Raw genomic sequence first — 14,700 nt, 5'->3', positions numbered from 1 at the left:
CAATCCTGGCAGGGAAGGTGGGTGAGAATGAAAATTTAAGACCAGTAACCCTTGACTATTGATGTATTCTCAACTGAATAAAGTTGTGCAGTATTGGCAAGGAAAATGTGTAGTCTGAAGTGAGATAAGCTTAAGGATGCTAGTGTTCTTTGAGGAAAAAAAGATTGTTGATTACCAAAATGAATTGTCATTGTGTTAATAGGATTAAGTAGTGGTAGAATAATTTGTCATTGTCATACACTTTTATTCAGGAGGCAGGATATGAGACTGGCTAAATTTTGCAAAAGATAACTAAAGTGAACACTCCTGACCACCCCTTCTTTTTTTCTCTTTATCTCAGATCACTTGCATTTTCTCTCACTCCCTTTTTGTATATATTTTCTAACCCATTCAAAATTGCGAATGCTAACAGAACACCTGGTGTCATTGCAATACCATAAGCTCCTGGTAGAATCTGGCCACAGTAGCGCCGGCTGCCCATGGCTAGGTAGGATTCCTGGCAGTCTTGGGACTTCTGCAGGTCAAACTGACGAAATTCAAATCGGGCACCACAGATGTTTTCGTGGAGTCTGTCAAGAGTGAGGGCTCTTAGGATAGTAGTTTTTCAATTACCCTAATGCCTGCTTGCATTTAGGAAAAAGTAGTGGAGAAAATTGTACTGTATAAGATTGACTTGAGGCACATGACACTACAGGTAGCACAAGATCCTCAGGATGGAAGTAGGGTATTTATGGACTTGGAAGGTGTGATGGGAGATTACAAAAGGTGTCAGTGGCTAAACATGGTGACAGGAGACCCTTCAGTTCATAATGAGGGTGGATGGAAAAAGAGTGGGAGGGTAAGCAAGTAAACCATAAATTTAGGAAATTATTTGCAATTTCACTGCACAGGTAGCCCCTCCCCAAATGAGGAAGCATTCACCAAAAGGCCATATCCCACAGTTAAATTGGTTGACCAACTAAATGTTGCCTCTAGTCTCAATGACAGAAAACCCACATCCCTACAATGGCTGATAATGATTCTTGGGTCCTCCCATAGATCTCTCTGAAAAGAAATGTTAGGTCTATTTATTTATTTATTTTTATTTTATCTTTTCCATCTAATTGTAGTATTTATGAATGGAGCTATATATTCATGGGGTAGTCTTTTATTCTCCATTTATTGTACCTAGTTTTAAATTTGTATAGTTCTAACATTGGCTTGTCTGCTTTTCCAGTTTATGCATCTGTATAGAATATTGTATTTCACATCCTTCAGACATGGTCTTGTTCAATTTCCCATGACATTTTGGTGTACTTCTACCCCAAACAGATCTGTTCACTCCTTTCAGTGACCTGAACATAAGTCTTCTTTCTCTTTTAATGATAGGCCCAGTGTTTCTAATCTCATATTGAGGGCATTGTGAATTATTGCTTGCATTTATATATTTATGGAAAAACATGTGCATAACATATCTACTCTCTTCATTTAACTGTTTATGGATTATGGTTGCTAAACTGTAGGTAACTAGATCTTAGTAGATTATTTAATCATGCTATGGGGTACAAATTCATTAGCCTCACCTGTGGACAGTGTAGGTGCACCTCATGTGTGCATAGGAAGGTCCAGGGTAACCAGGACTTGTGATCTGGAAGACCCGAGATTGATACTCCATGTCACAGGATGTGATTGAAGCGTTCTTGATGTCTAAGACACCTTTTGCATTAAAGTCTGGTGATGTGAACTTGAACTTTGGCGATACCACTGGTGTGAATCCGGACTCAAGTGATCTTCCTGGTGGTGGTGTAGGCTCTTTGATTTTGATGGGCTTAGGTGTTGGTAGGAGCTCTGCAGTGGGTGAAGCAAGTAACTCTGGTGGGGGTGTGGGTGGAAGAGTGAAAGGTGGGGTAGTTGGGGACACTGTAGGATGTGGAGTTGTTGGAGGAAAGGTTGGGTGTGGAGTGATGGGAACATAAGGACAATAATTATAATGGTAGTAGCCACCACCATGGCCTGGTTTCCGGTAAGTGTATGACCTTCGGGTCGTACTAGGTGGTCCGTAACTACTTGGACGAGTATGGCTAGTAGTGCTAGGTGGTCCATAATGACTGGGCTGGGTATTGGTACTAATGCTTCTGGCTGTAGTAGTAGTGTAGTGTGAGTTGTAGCCATGATTAGTACGACTACCCCATTTCCATGCCCAGGGCTTGAGCCACCGGAATCCATTAGGACGATGAGGACGGTTTGCGTGTGGTTTGTGATTGTGGCCATGGTGTGGGTATGATGGGTAGAAGACTCCACAGGGCACCTGGGCCACTTCTATTCTAAAGCCTCGAGCTGATCCAGCTTCGTCAGACCGGAAGATGAGATCCATCTGATTGCCAATAAAGTGGTAGTATCCTGGAGGAGTAAAGGTGGATGAAAATTCACTGAAAATTTAAATTGTGTGGTATGAAATATAATGCTTTCAGTATGACTGTGGTCCTAAGCTGAATGATTTTTTTTAGCATAAGCCAAAACTATATGAGAATGCAGTTTACTCAAAGTTGAGGTAGCCTTTTCCTTGACACCATCAGCTTGATCTTGTTTGTAACAAGCCAGAACAGTTTGTAAATGTGTCGTTGTAGCAAAGGAGTTAATCCCTTGGTAAATGTTTTTAGGACATTTGACTCCAAATACTAGACAAATTTCACTAGGTGAGACTAGCTTTTGAAGTAAAATTGTTTTAGGCAAGATGACCTTCAGATGTGTTGCGGGAACCCTGAACAATATTTTTCAGCTGGGGGGGGGAGGTTCAACTTACGAGCCTCTCCTGGGTACCTCTGTCCACAGAGGCGTTCACAGGTGTCCACTTGCAGGTAATCAAAAGAGCAGTCATTACTGTCCTCCACATCAAAGTCTAATAGCTGAAATGGGAATGCAGTAACATTGTAACAGTTGAAGAGTCAAAACTTGGTTTGGTAGACTTTAGTTGTGCATATTTTATACTTTGAAATTGGTTTGTATGTGTATTTTTCTAGGTTCCTACTGTATGAATTTGAGGAAAGGTAAATTGAACTCAAACCCTGGTATTGGACAAAAGAAAGTGTTGTATTTTTATCGGTGTTGGTGGGCCTCTTCAGCAGGTTAGTACAGAAGTAGAGAATTTATACACAACAAAAATTCGGATCAGGTATAAGAGTGACGCTCAATGTCTGCAGTCAGGTTGTATATCTGATGGTGGTTGAATGGGGTCATCAGACAAGCTTGTTTATTGATGGCAAGGCAGGTAATAACATTTGGGGACCATTGTCCTTTGAAAGCATTGAAATTAGGAAAGTGTTTGAAGACCCCTTTTCTTAAGGTCCTGTGAGATCCAAAGGTAATGGCGCTTTTCACAATGTGCTAGCATCCTTCCACCTTCTCAGGTCATTCTCTCTCTCTCTCTCTCTCACTCTCTCCTCTCTCTCTCTCTCTCACTCTCTCCTCTCTCTCTCTCTCTCTCTCTCTCTCTCTCTCTCTCTCTCTCTTCTCCGTTCTCTCACTCTTTTCTCTCTCTCTCCCCTCTCTCCCACATTTCAGTTACAGGATTATACTTCTCATGGGTTATCTTGTATCACAGTACCTTGAGTCTTAACTGGCAGATCCCACTAGTTGCCTTGTTAAACCTGTAGGTACACTGTACTTGGTTGGGATACTGTGATGGGTACAGAGGGGATGAAATGGTGACTGTTGGTGAGACGTAGACACCCCCACATGTGCCTAATGGAGGCCGGGGTGTTGTGGGATTGGCAGAGGAAACCTGTCCAACCTTGATGCGATAACCACGTCCCTTTCCGTCACCATCCGAGTGGAAGAACATGTCCAAAGTTGAACCGGGGAATGGTAGTGTTCCTGCAAGTGTTATCAAGATGTTGAAACTGTTTACAGATGTGCTGCTTGGAAATTCTTACAATAATTTGCATTGATGGGTGATTGGCAAAGGCAGTGAAAAGTGTATAAATTATTAATTAATTTTGAAAAATAATTGTCCACTATATGACAAACATCTTGGTTTAAAAACTGATGTAAAGTTAAGTTGTTCAAACATGTTTTGTGATGTTTTGAAAATGAAATGTAAAATATCCCATTACTCTCAGAACTTACTTGTGCGTCCACTCTGAGTGCCACAGAATTTTATTCCAGCCACTTGGAGGTAATCCTTGGAACACTGCGGGCTATTTTCCATTTCGAAGTCGGTGAACTCAAGAATGATGCTGGAAGAGGGAAAGAAATACCATTGGAAAAGAGTAAAGTTGAACAGCATCAGCCCCACGTGTATCTATAGTTGTGTAATTGGTAAACTAAAAAACAAACGGGAAATAGTGAAACTATGCCAAAGGAATATGGAATACATAGGAGATACAGAAATGGCTGAAATCATGAGCAAACACTTTGTACATCAGGGTGAAGGGAGAAAAGTGACCCCCCCTCCCAGGGAATAATAGTAACACGGAAAGAAATAATGGTCCATATAATGAACCTTGATGTCAGGAAATTGCACAGCACAGATGGAATAACAAACAGAATATTAAAAGAATGTAAGGAAGAACTAAGACAAAATATATAACATAATAAGTAGCTCACTCAAAGAAGGCAGAAGACTGGAAAAATGCTGAAATCGTACCAATTTATAAAGGAGGAAATGAGGACCCAACAAATTACAGATCAGTTTCCTTTACAAGCACAGCCAAAATTTGTGAAAAAGGTGTAAAAAGTAGATGGATAAAATATCTGGAGGAGAACAATATACTAAATCAGAGACAATTTGGATTTAGACAGGGAAGATCATGTACCACAAATTTTATCTGTTTCTACTCAAGACTACTAGATATCATACAGGAAATGGACAGATGGGCTGATTGTGCTTTCCTAGATTTACAAAAAGCTTTTGATAAAGTCCTTCGTAAAAAAAACTATTAAGAACTGGAAATCATAGGGATACATGGTAACTACTGAAATGGATGGAGGACTCTTTGTATGGAAGAAAAATGAGGGTAGTGCTCAGATGAGTTCTACTTGGGAAGAGGTGATTAGTGGAGTTCCACAAGGATCAGTATTGGCACCAATAATGTATGCTATTTATGTGACATGGACAAGGGTATGGAATGTTACATGAACTTCTTTGCAGGTGATACAAAACTGTTAAAGTGAGTACTGAAACCGACTGTGATTCACTGCAGAGAGATCTGAACAGGGTTTGGGAACACAGTCAGAAGTGGGAAGTGGACTTCAACATTAAGAATAGCAGGCCAATATAGAATTGGTGAAAAGGAAGTAAAAAAAAAAAAAAAGTGGGATCTGAAAAAGACCTGGGAGTAACCATCACAAAGGATATGTCCCCTGACAAAAGTATAAACAAAATTGTCAGCAAAACCTATCACCGAGATCAATAAAAGTTGCTTTTACTCACTTGGATGAAGAAATGGTAAAAAAAAAAGGTAAATAGATTAATAAATAAATAAAATAAAATACTAGTCACACTAAGTCCAAAATTGGAGTACACAGTGACACTATGGTCACCCAGTACTAAAAAGAATACAAGGAAATTTGAAAGAATCCAGAGAGCACTTATGAAAATGGCCATAACATTAAACTGTCATATGAAGACCATGTCAAAACTAGAATTACAGATATTGGAACAAAGAAGAGGTGTGACTTGTTGACCATCTATAGAATTAAGAGAGGTATAGAAGTCCTTGATTGAGAAGACTTACTAAATTGGGATAAGAGAAACATGAGGGCATGAAAGCTCAAAAAGGACAATTATAGAAGAGACTGAAAAAGAATGGCTTTTCCCCACAGAGTGGTGGATGTATAGAACATATTAAACAAAACAATAGTGTGTGCAAAAACAATACAAGAATTTAAGAATGAATTAGATGTAGCGAAATACAGAGATGGGATACCACAAGCATAGCTTCCCTTCCCATAAGATATAACTAGGTAAATACATGTTCAGTATTTACAATTATTAAGGCTGGTGCTTTGCTTAACCCCTTCAGAATATTAACTGTGTACAGACTGTTGAGGCAAACTCCAAATAATTTTCAGCCAAGATAAACAATCTATCTAAACTGGGTATTGACCTTTCAGATAAGTTGTCTTTGTCCCAACTTGATAAATTAGATTGGTGTATGCCACAACATAATTTTTAGTATCTCTATAAAAGGTATAGTTAGTATCACTGTAACAGGGATGAGTAGGAAAAAAAATCTAACCAATAACACCACTGTACATCAATCATTCATTTCCACTGTTATATGTATTCAAAATGAATGCTTAAAGTTTATTCCACTTTGGGATTGAATTCAACCCATTGCCACCTTAATCATTGCACATTATTGTAAGTTCTGCCCAGCTATTTTTTCCCAGCCAAAGTAATCTTGGTAGGGTTAGAAGGGTGGTCCTTTTAGCATGGTGACTCTATGGTGATTGAAATAGTCTGACATCAGCTAAAACAAATTGTGATTTTAGGAACTGGTCTGTTGATGTAGCCTTTATGCCCTTTTATCATGAGGTCTTATTCCCTGCTGAAAGAAATAATTTTACATTAAATTTTACATTAAACTTATCAAAGGTGTCATTGTAGTAACACTTCAGAATGCTCATTACTATTGAATATCTGGTCCAGCCTTCTTGATAGTTGTGTGGCAGTTTGAGGAAGGTGGATACTGGGTAGGGTATCCAGGACTGAAGAGGGTGAAGCCTTTCTGTGATATCTCAGTGTCGCACAAGCCTGGCGAAATAGGTGGCAGCACTGGACCCACAAAACACTCTGTCGTCAGCTGCTCTACATGTAGCTGGAAATGGGTGTTGTAAACATTCATTAATTCTTTATTTTCTTACTATTTCTTTTTCATCTATACCTTGTCAGTTTTGTTGGCCTGGTGGATGCCATGCATGTAGGACTAGATTAAGCTTAATATGTGCCATAGTACAGATCTTTGGGGGGCAGTGTTCACCTAAAGGTATACTAAGAACTATAAATTGAACAGTACTAAATGTTTACTAAAAGTAAAGAATACCATAGTTAACCACTTCAGTATAACTCAAATTTTCATGAAAGTGGCAGTTGCCGAAAAGATTGACAAGTTAAACACCATATAAGGACGGAGACTTTATTTGTACGACGTTTCGCTTATTACAGCTTTTTCAAGTACAAGTTGAGATACAAATGCTTTAGATTAAATAAGGGGAAAGGAGGGAACAAAGAGAGAAAAGAAGGGGGGGAAGGAAGAGGAGGAGGAGGAGGAGAAGGGGTGGGGATTGAACACTGGGAAAGGATGAGAATGCTGGCCCAAACCTCCGAAGGCAAAATGTCCACAAAGGGTGGTTTAAATATTTAAAATTTTGCTGGCCATGGGTATTAGGGGAATTATGTGAGGCGAGATGTTAAACATGCCCCTGTTTTGTTCAATAGTGTTCGTTCCTTGAATGATTGCTGCTTCTAAACACTTCCTGCGGATTTTGTCTGGTTCTCGTATCAGCAGCTCTGCATTCTTCCAGTCCATAAGATGGTTTTCCTTGTTTCTATGTGTCACACATGCATTGGTGGTGACATCATGCCTGATGTTGTAATGGTGTTCACGTATTCGTGTATTCAGGTCGCGTGACGTTTCTCCGATGTGATAAAGTTTACATCGGAGAAACGTCACGCGACCTGAATACATGAATACGTGAACACAGTTACGACATCAGGCATGATGTCACCACCAATGCATGTGTGACACATAGAAACAAGGAAAACCATCTTATAGACTGGAAGAATGCAGAGCTGCTGATACGAGAACCAGACAAAATCCGCAGGAAGTGTTTAGAAGCAGCAATCATTCAAGGAACGAACACTATTGAACAAAACAGGGGCATGTTTAACATCTCGCCTCACATAATTCCCCTAATACCCATGGCCAGCAAATTTTAAATATTTAAACCACCCTTTGTGGACATTTCGCCCACAGACGTTTGGGCCAGCATTCTCATCCTTTCCCAGTGTTCAATCCCACCCCTTCTCCTCCTCCTCTCCTCCTCCTCCTCTTCCTTCCCCCCCCTTCTTCTTTTCTCTCCCCATTCCCTCCTTTCCCCTTATTTAATCTCAAGCATTTGTATCTCAACTTGTACTTGAAAAAGCTGTAATAAGCGAAACGTCGTACAAATAAAGTCTCCGTCCTCATATGGTGTTTAACTCGTCAATAACTCAAATTCTTGCATGCAGCATCAGCTGCCAAGTGTAAATGACATCACATTACTCTCATAAAATATAGTCAATGCTGTATTACTTGTTCTCTTCTATGCTGAGTAATAATAAACACAGAAAACATGGCCAAACCAGTTCACAGAATCCAGGGGTAACTCGTGCACAACTACAAAAAAAAAAGAATTAATAAAGACACTGACGGCGGCATCCTTATGTACCCACTCGCGCCTCATGGTGCCTGCATAGGCATCATCGTATCGAAGTAATTAATGGCTTATAAATGACCATTTAATGGCTTATATCTAAATATTCTTGTCCTTTGAGTGGGAGGGGAGGGATGTTCAGGTCAGGTGTTTCATGATTAATCTTGTTATGATTTGCAATATGTGAAAATGCAGAACTAATACATGTTGCAAAGAAATCAACCTTGTTCCCTATAGTATTTGAATTTTACCCATAGTTAGGTTACTATGTCACACTTTTGTTGCTGGTTCCCATAGAGCATCATTAAGTTAAAATGCCAGAGGAAGAAGAAATAAATTATCCTCATGGGCAATTGCCAGTGGTCTACTGCACATACATTGTTCCTGTCTTGTATGTACCCAATGGTGTGGAGTCTGAAGCTGTAAAATTTCATGTTGGGTATCCTAGTAGTGTGGGAGTGTCATCTGTTGTTGCTTAACCTGTATTTGTACATCCCAAGTTTTATTTGCCTAGTTATAATTGTGATATGTGGAAAGAGCTGCACTTGTGGGGTTCTTGCATCTCAATTTCCAGCGGTCAGATTTGGCTGTAAATTTATTATTGGGCTTTTTCCTATTTTAGGCAGTTCAAGTTGATGTATCTGTTTAGAAAACTGTTCTTTGATGATAACCTTCAGGCATTCATGTCTCTTAGGTTTCTCCATAACTGTGTTACTCTGAACACACTGAAATCTGTTGAAATTACTGTATTCTGTATAGTTAGGATGTGGATTTATGGTTGGAGTGTGGCCAAGGATCCTATTTAGGCCCATATCATACATTGTATGCAATGGTGTGGAACAAGCAGGTTAGATGATATTCTGCAGATTTTATGATCAATGCCAGAAAACTGTGCTGTTGGGGCAGATTCAGGAGAAAATATATAAACTCGTGTTTTCCAAGTGTATTCTGCTAAAAAAAAAAAATAGGTGCAGTGCCCCAAGCAAAATCAGCAAAAAAAGTTTGGTTTGAATGCGATGCTCAGGTATGTTCTCAGAGTACCTAGAGAATTTAGGCTGAGAGGCAGTCAGAATTTAAAAAAAAAGAAAAAGAAAAAAAAAAAAATGACTCGGGTATTTTCTCAGACTGGGTTCATTGCCACCATAGTTTTGAATAAGATATTGGAACCTGTAATGTCACTTCAGTAACATTAGTGTTTGTACAATTAGAACACTTAAACGTCTCCTTTCATGAGTCTACTGTGGGCTGTTTCCCAATAGTATTAGCTTTAATAATATTTTCTTAAAATAGCCTGCCAAAGGAGGAGAAAAAAATTAGAAATGTGTAGTAAGATTTCTGTATGCATAATTTTTGACAATTTGTACAGTAATGAGTAATGTGAATTTTTTATGGCTGTTGGTTACAGACTGATCGAGGCTGAAGATTTTGAAGAGCCCAGTGATTTGAATATTGCACCACTATCTGTAATATCACTTGGAGCTGGAAGTGAGGAGGACATTGGCATGATGCGGGACTACGTGGGAGTAGTACAGGAAGAAGTGCAAATAATGCAAGAGGATGTGAATGCTATGCTGGAAGTTGTGAGAGAGTTTCAGAATGGTGCGAGGATGATACAGCAGGATGTGGCTGCAATGCACATGAATGTGGGCTTGATGCATGAGCATGTGAGTGTAATGCACGAGAATGAAGGTATGATAGATGAGGAAATAAATGTGATGCTAGAGGAAATGAATGAGATGCATGTGAACATGAGCACGAGGCACATGAACATGAGCCAAGTACATGAGAACATGAGCATTATGGATGAGGACATAAGCATAATAAATGAGGGCATCGGTGCAAAGCACGATGCCATGAGTGCTATGCACAATGCCATTAGCACGACATATGAGATCATTGGCACATTGCTGCAGAACAGGAGTGCAATACACAAGGTCCTGAGTGAGACGCACAAGGACATAGGTGCAATGCACGAGGACATGAGTGAGATGCATGAGGACATTTGTACAGTGCATGGCGACATGAGTGCAATGCATGGGGACATGAAAATTATGCACTGGGACATGAGTGCTATCCATGAGGATATGAGTGTGATGAATAATGGCACACTTGAGCATTAGGACATGGACATGAAGCACAAGGTAAGTACAAAGAGAATCTTTCACAGGAACAAGTGTGGTGATTTGTTGGGGTGGGGTGAAGGCCTCATGATCATAACTTTCATTCACAACTTCAGGCTCTCCATTGTAGGAAATGTACAGGAACACAAGTGTGGCAGCAGCCACTGACTACACTCGAAGAGATGCTCCATTTGGGATGGTGAAAGGTGGGATCTTAATTTCTTTCAGAGATGGCTGTCTCTGCCCCCTAAGTGAATAGTTGGTGCCAGTTGCAAGCAATTCCATTTAACACACATACATACACCAAAGGCTTTTTCTCCGTTACACGGGGAGTAGCCAAAAAGAAAAAGGCATAGAAACCACTCCCACCCATTCCATTCCCTACATATTCCACTCCCCTCCACCCTCCTCCCTCCCTCTTTCTTGGCACCACCTGGATGATGGGTCATCCCTGCATCCTGTCCACTGCCCTGACCATTTAACACGAAATAGATCAATCGGTCTGTTTCCCAGGATATTTTCCTGGAGATGCATGGTCCTTAGGAGACTGGCATGGGCCACCAGTTTGGCCTGTAGGTCACTCTTGTAAAACGTAAGCACAGAAAAAGTAGGGTAGAAATAGGTACAAAATATTAAGGTGTTCTATATGTGAAAACGTGTTTATGGAAAAGTTACGAGATAAGGGTAAATGTGCAAAAAACATTCATGTTCCTTAGAGCTTTTTTCGTATAAAATATTTACAGAAAGTTTGAGATTTAAACATCAATTTTAATTGGTTCAGGTGGTCACGTAGGTAGGGCTACTTGGGCACACTGGAAACCATATACAAAATGAAGTTGAGCAAGAATGGTGAACAGAAACTTCAGTTATAAAATTGTAAACCTACCTGAAAGCCTCTGCCTGATACAGATGAATCAGAGTGGAAATACATGTTGAAGAGCTGATCCTTGAAGGGAAACACACCTGGAAATGGTGTGAAGTCAATTGTCAAAGTTTTACTAACTGGAAAGTCACAGCCCAACAACAACTGGCATTGGTCCACAGGTTCTCCTGCAGATTACTCAAGGAAGAAACCTTGGACTTGTTTCTGCACTGTGGGTGACTATTTACAAGTCACCAGTTGTTAGCTCTGTTCAAAAGTTGTTTCAAATGCAAGTGAAAAATTGGTGTTCAAAAGTGGGAGGCAAGGAAATGACATTGTGGACCACCTTGTGTAGTTGTCAGTCATTGTCTCAAACTAAGGACTCCAATCAAATTCTTTGCTTTGTGTGTACTTAAATTTTACATGTGTATTGTGTGCTGTTGTGATTAATGTGGTTGAGGGCTCTTGCCGAGAACTGCCCATCTTTTTCTTGTTCTCTGTAGAGATCATTTGTTTTCAAATTGTGAATGTTCTGTTGTTAGTTATATTTATTAGTTTTTTATCCTGTTTTGATCCTTTACATCTTTATTCTCCATATAATTGTGTAGGAAACTTGCTTCTTGCCAATGTATGAGATGATCATATTCCTATGTGTGTAACTCTTTAGAATTTAAAGTCCTGTTGGCAGAGATGTTAGTTTTGTGCTAGTTTATTTTCCACTCGCTGCCCACTATCCAAAATAGGAGCAGGAGTACTTTTAAACCTTATCTTAGTCTGCAATATTATTTCTTTAATTCACTGCTTTAAATCATTAATGTGGGCATCTTCCACTTGGGTAAAGAACCTTAGGGTTGAAGGAATTTTCCTGCCATACATGTATGGCCTGCCTTCACTCGGCATACTGACATTTCTGAATGGATACACAAGACTAGTTTTGGTTGTAACCATATATGCTTCATGGTAGCTGACATCAAGGTTGTCATAGTAAAGTGGGTTAAAAAGGCGGTTTGTTCCTTTACTTACGTATTCCTTGCTGAGGGCCACATAAGGATTCTCCACCAATTTTGAGGTAGTCACCAAGGCAGTTTGTTGGGTCTCTGAAAGGGTTGTCCAGGTCGAAGTCCAAGAAGGTGATCCTGATCTGGAGGAGATAAGCCATTGGGGTTTATACCAGTCACCCTTTGTCACCCTTTGTCACTTGCTTAATCCATCTATTTATTGTTATAAAAGGTCAGTGGGGATGGGGTGGGGTGAGGTGGGGACAACTGTCCAGCAAGATGAATTGTGAATTTGAATATTCTCTTTGGACTATTGGCAACATTGTATTATCAACATATATGAAAAGATGAAAAATGTTGAGGTCTTGGGCCTGTTCTGGAGACAGTTGGCTCTTTGAGGTCTCACCTCCAGGTGGAGGGAGGTAAAGGTGTTGATGGGGTTTGAAGATGGGCAGTGGGGAGAATTTCTTAGTTTTGCTGAACCACCTCTGGAAAGACTTACCCTGGCCCTCCCCAAAGACTGAGGAGAATACTTTCATCTGTTAATATTATTTATTTATATAATTTTTTTTCTATATTCTATTTTCAAACAATTTTTATAGCTAAGGTTCTTCCCTTCAGGCTGACCAACTATTATTATGCAAATATGTAGCACCCTCTACTCTAGGGATTGGCCAACATAACCCTTCAACTTGAAGTGCTACATTTTGAATATTATTTGTATACTGGCTAATGCCAGATTGTTTTATTCAGCTGAGTGGAGGACTAGATGTAAAGTGTCTTGATCAAGAGCCTTCATTCTTCTTGTTCCAATTTTTTCAGATCCTATCCCTCAGCTGAATAAAATTGCCTCGGTTATAACAACTGAATAAGGCTATTCCCATTAAAGGGGGAATGAGCCATTGGTCTTGACATGCTGTCAAAGGTGTTAGGTTCTCATCCATTCCCTAGAGTGCTAACAAACAATCATGGACTTACTGCACAGACAGTACCAGAGTATCTCCTGGTGGTGTATTTGCAGTCGAGGTTGCCAGGGTACCTGTTGGGATATCCTGGGCTGGTCAGTGTGTAGGATTGCATCACATGGAGCTGGTTGCATCCTGTCACCTGGTTGGGTGCGATAGGGAGTGGGAATCCAGGACTGACTGAACTTGTTGTGGGTGTTATGGAAGAAGGTGGTAGTCCAGGAATTGTTGGATATGTAGGTACTCCGGGAATGGTGGGTGTTGCAGGAGCTGTTGATGTACCAGGGAAGATAGGAAACACTGGAGGAGGGATTCCGGGGTCAGTTGAGGAAGGAATGTGTCCAGGAATGGAAGGATTGGTGGGTCTAGGTGGAGGGTAAGGTTGGAATGTTGTGGGAGGAAAGAGGTCTAGGTCATCTGGATTTGTGGGAGTGCCTGGAAAGGATTGTGATGTGGTTGTAGGATCAAGTTCTGGAAACTCTCCTGGAATCTTCTGATTCAAATTTGAATCTGTTGTCAGCAACCCTGGATCAAGGGAGGTCTTAAAATCGTCATCATCCCCTGCACCAATGCCTTCCTTGGGAAAATCTAATGTAGTTGTATCCACTGAAGGAAATGTGCTGATGACAGAGGTCAGTTCAGTTTGATCAGTTGAGGTGGGGATACTCAAGATGTCACTGTCTGGTGACCTACCCTCTGTGTCATTGAGGGTCACTGGTTGGATTGGTAGAGGAGGGAATGTTGGAAAATTTAGGAAGAATTCTGTGGCACTGTCATTGGGAAGTCCGAGATCGGTTGTGGAAATGGACTCCTCTGTGCCCTCTAGGTTGTCTTCACACTCGAGCTGCTCTCCTTGGATGGAGAAGCCTTGCCTTGTTGTGGTTTCATCTGTTCTGAAGCGGAGAAGCAGCTCTTCACTAGGAAACTCAAAGGTTTCTGAAAAAAAAGGAAACGTCATGGAATGTAAGACTATGGACATGGAGTAATTGCTGTGTGCATATATATATGTATGTAAATGTGCATGTGTGTGTGTGGTATATATATATATATATATATATATATATATATTTACTTGTATATACAATAAGGTAAATATATATGTACATATACACATGTGTATGTTTACTTAGTTGTATTGTACAGGAAGTGGAGCTATACTCGTGGTGATCAGTTTTTGTATCAAAGGATTACGAAGGCTGAGCATGCAACACATAAGACCTTTTGGTCCATAACTGTCGGATGTGAAAAAATTATAATAATAAATAGAAATAAATAAAAAATAAAAATTATCTATATATCAATACGCTTGTAACTATCTGTCACACGGTGACGTCATGGCAACGAAGCCTTTCAAAATT

At 40.1% G+C, this 14,700-nt stretch overlaps 2 protein-coding genes across 3 annotated transcripts in view; one reads left to right on the top strand and one right to left on the bottom strand.

Moving 5' to 3' along the window:
* Positions 1-11,371, top strand: part of LOC143019558 (uncharacterized) — a 71,262-nt gene extending 59,891 nt beyond the window's left edge. The window contains exons 2-3 of one of the 2 annotated variants that reach the window (XM_076175296.1): positions 9,803-10,538; positions 10,634-11,371. In XM_076175296.1, the coding sequence (XP_076031411.1) occupies positions 9,900-10,517 (618 nt within the window). In that variant the 5' untranslated portion in view covers positions 9,803-9,899 and the 3' untranslated portion in view covers positions 10,518-10,538; positions 10,634-11,371. Of the gene's footprint in view, positions 1-9,802 lie in introns of both variants that reach the window. The other variant, XM_076175295.1, reaches the window with a different exon arrangement.
* LOC143019366 (cubilin-like) overlaps positions 36-14,700 on the bottom strand; it is a 37,965-nt gene continuing 23,300 nt past the window's right edge. Inside the window, exons 7-16 of the mRNA XM_076175004.1 lie at positions 13,356-14,278; positions 12,403-12,520; positions 11,404-11,480; positions 6,613-6,800; positions 4,105-4,214; positions 3,584-3,852; positions 2,783-2,885; positions 1,563-2,379; positions 411-569; positions 36-147 (exon numbers count right to left, since the gene is read on the bottom strand). Coding sequence (XP_076031119.1) covers positions 36-147; positions 411-569; positions 1,563-2,379; positions 2,783-2,885; positions 3,584-3,852; positions 4,105-4,214; positions 6,613-6,800; positions 11,404-11,480; positions 12,403-12,520; positions 13,356-14,278 — 2,876 coding nt within the window. The remainder of the gene's footprint in view (positions 148-410; positions 570-1,562; positions 2,380-2,782; positions 2,886-3,583; positions 3,853-4,104; positions 4,215-6,612; positions 6,801-11,403; positions 11,481-12,402; positions 12,521-13,355; positions 14,279-14,700) is intronic.

This window comes from Oratosquilla oratoria, chromosome 37 (genome assembly GCF_046742065.1).
Source record: "Oratosquilla oratoria isolate Oo_2021 chromosome 37, ASM4674206v1, whole genome shotgun sequence".
NCBI classification, from domain to species: Eukaryota; Metazoa; Arthropoda; class Malacostraca; order Stomatopoda; family Squillidae; genus Oratosquilla; species Oratosquilla oratoria.
Note: the sequence above shows the minus strand (reverse complement) of the source record. Positions and strands in the feature narration are given on the sequence as shown.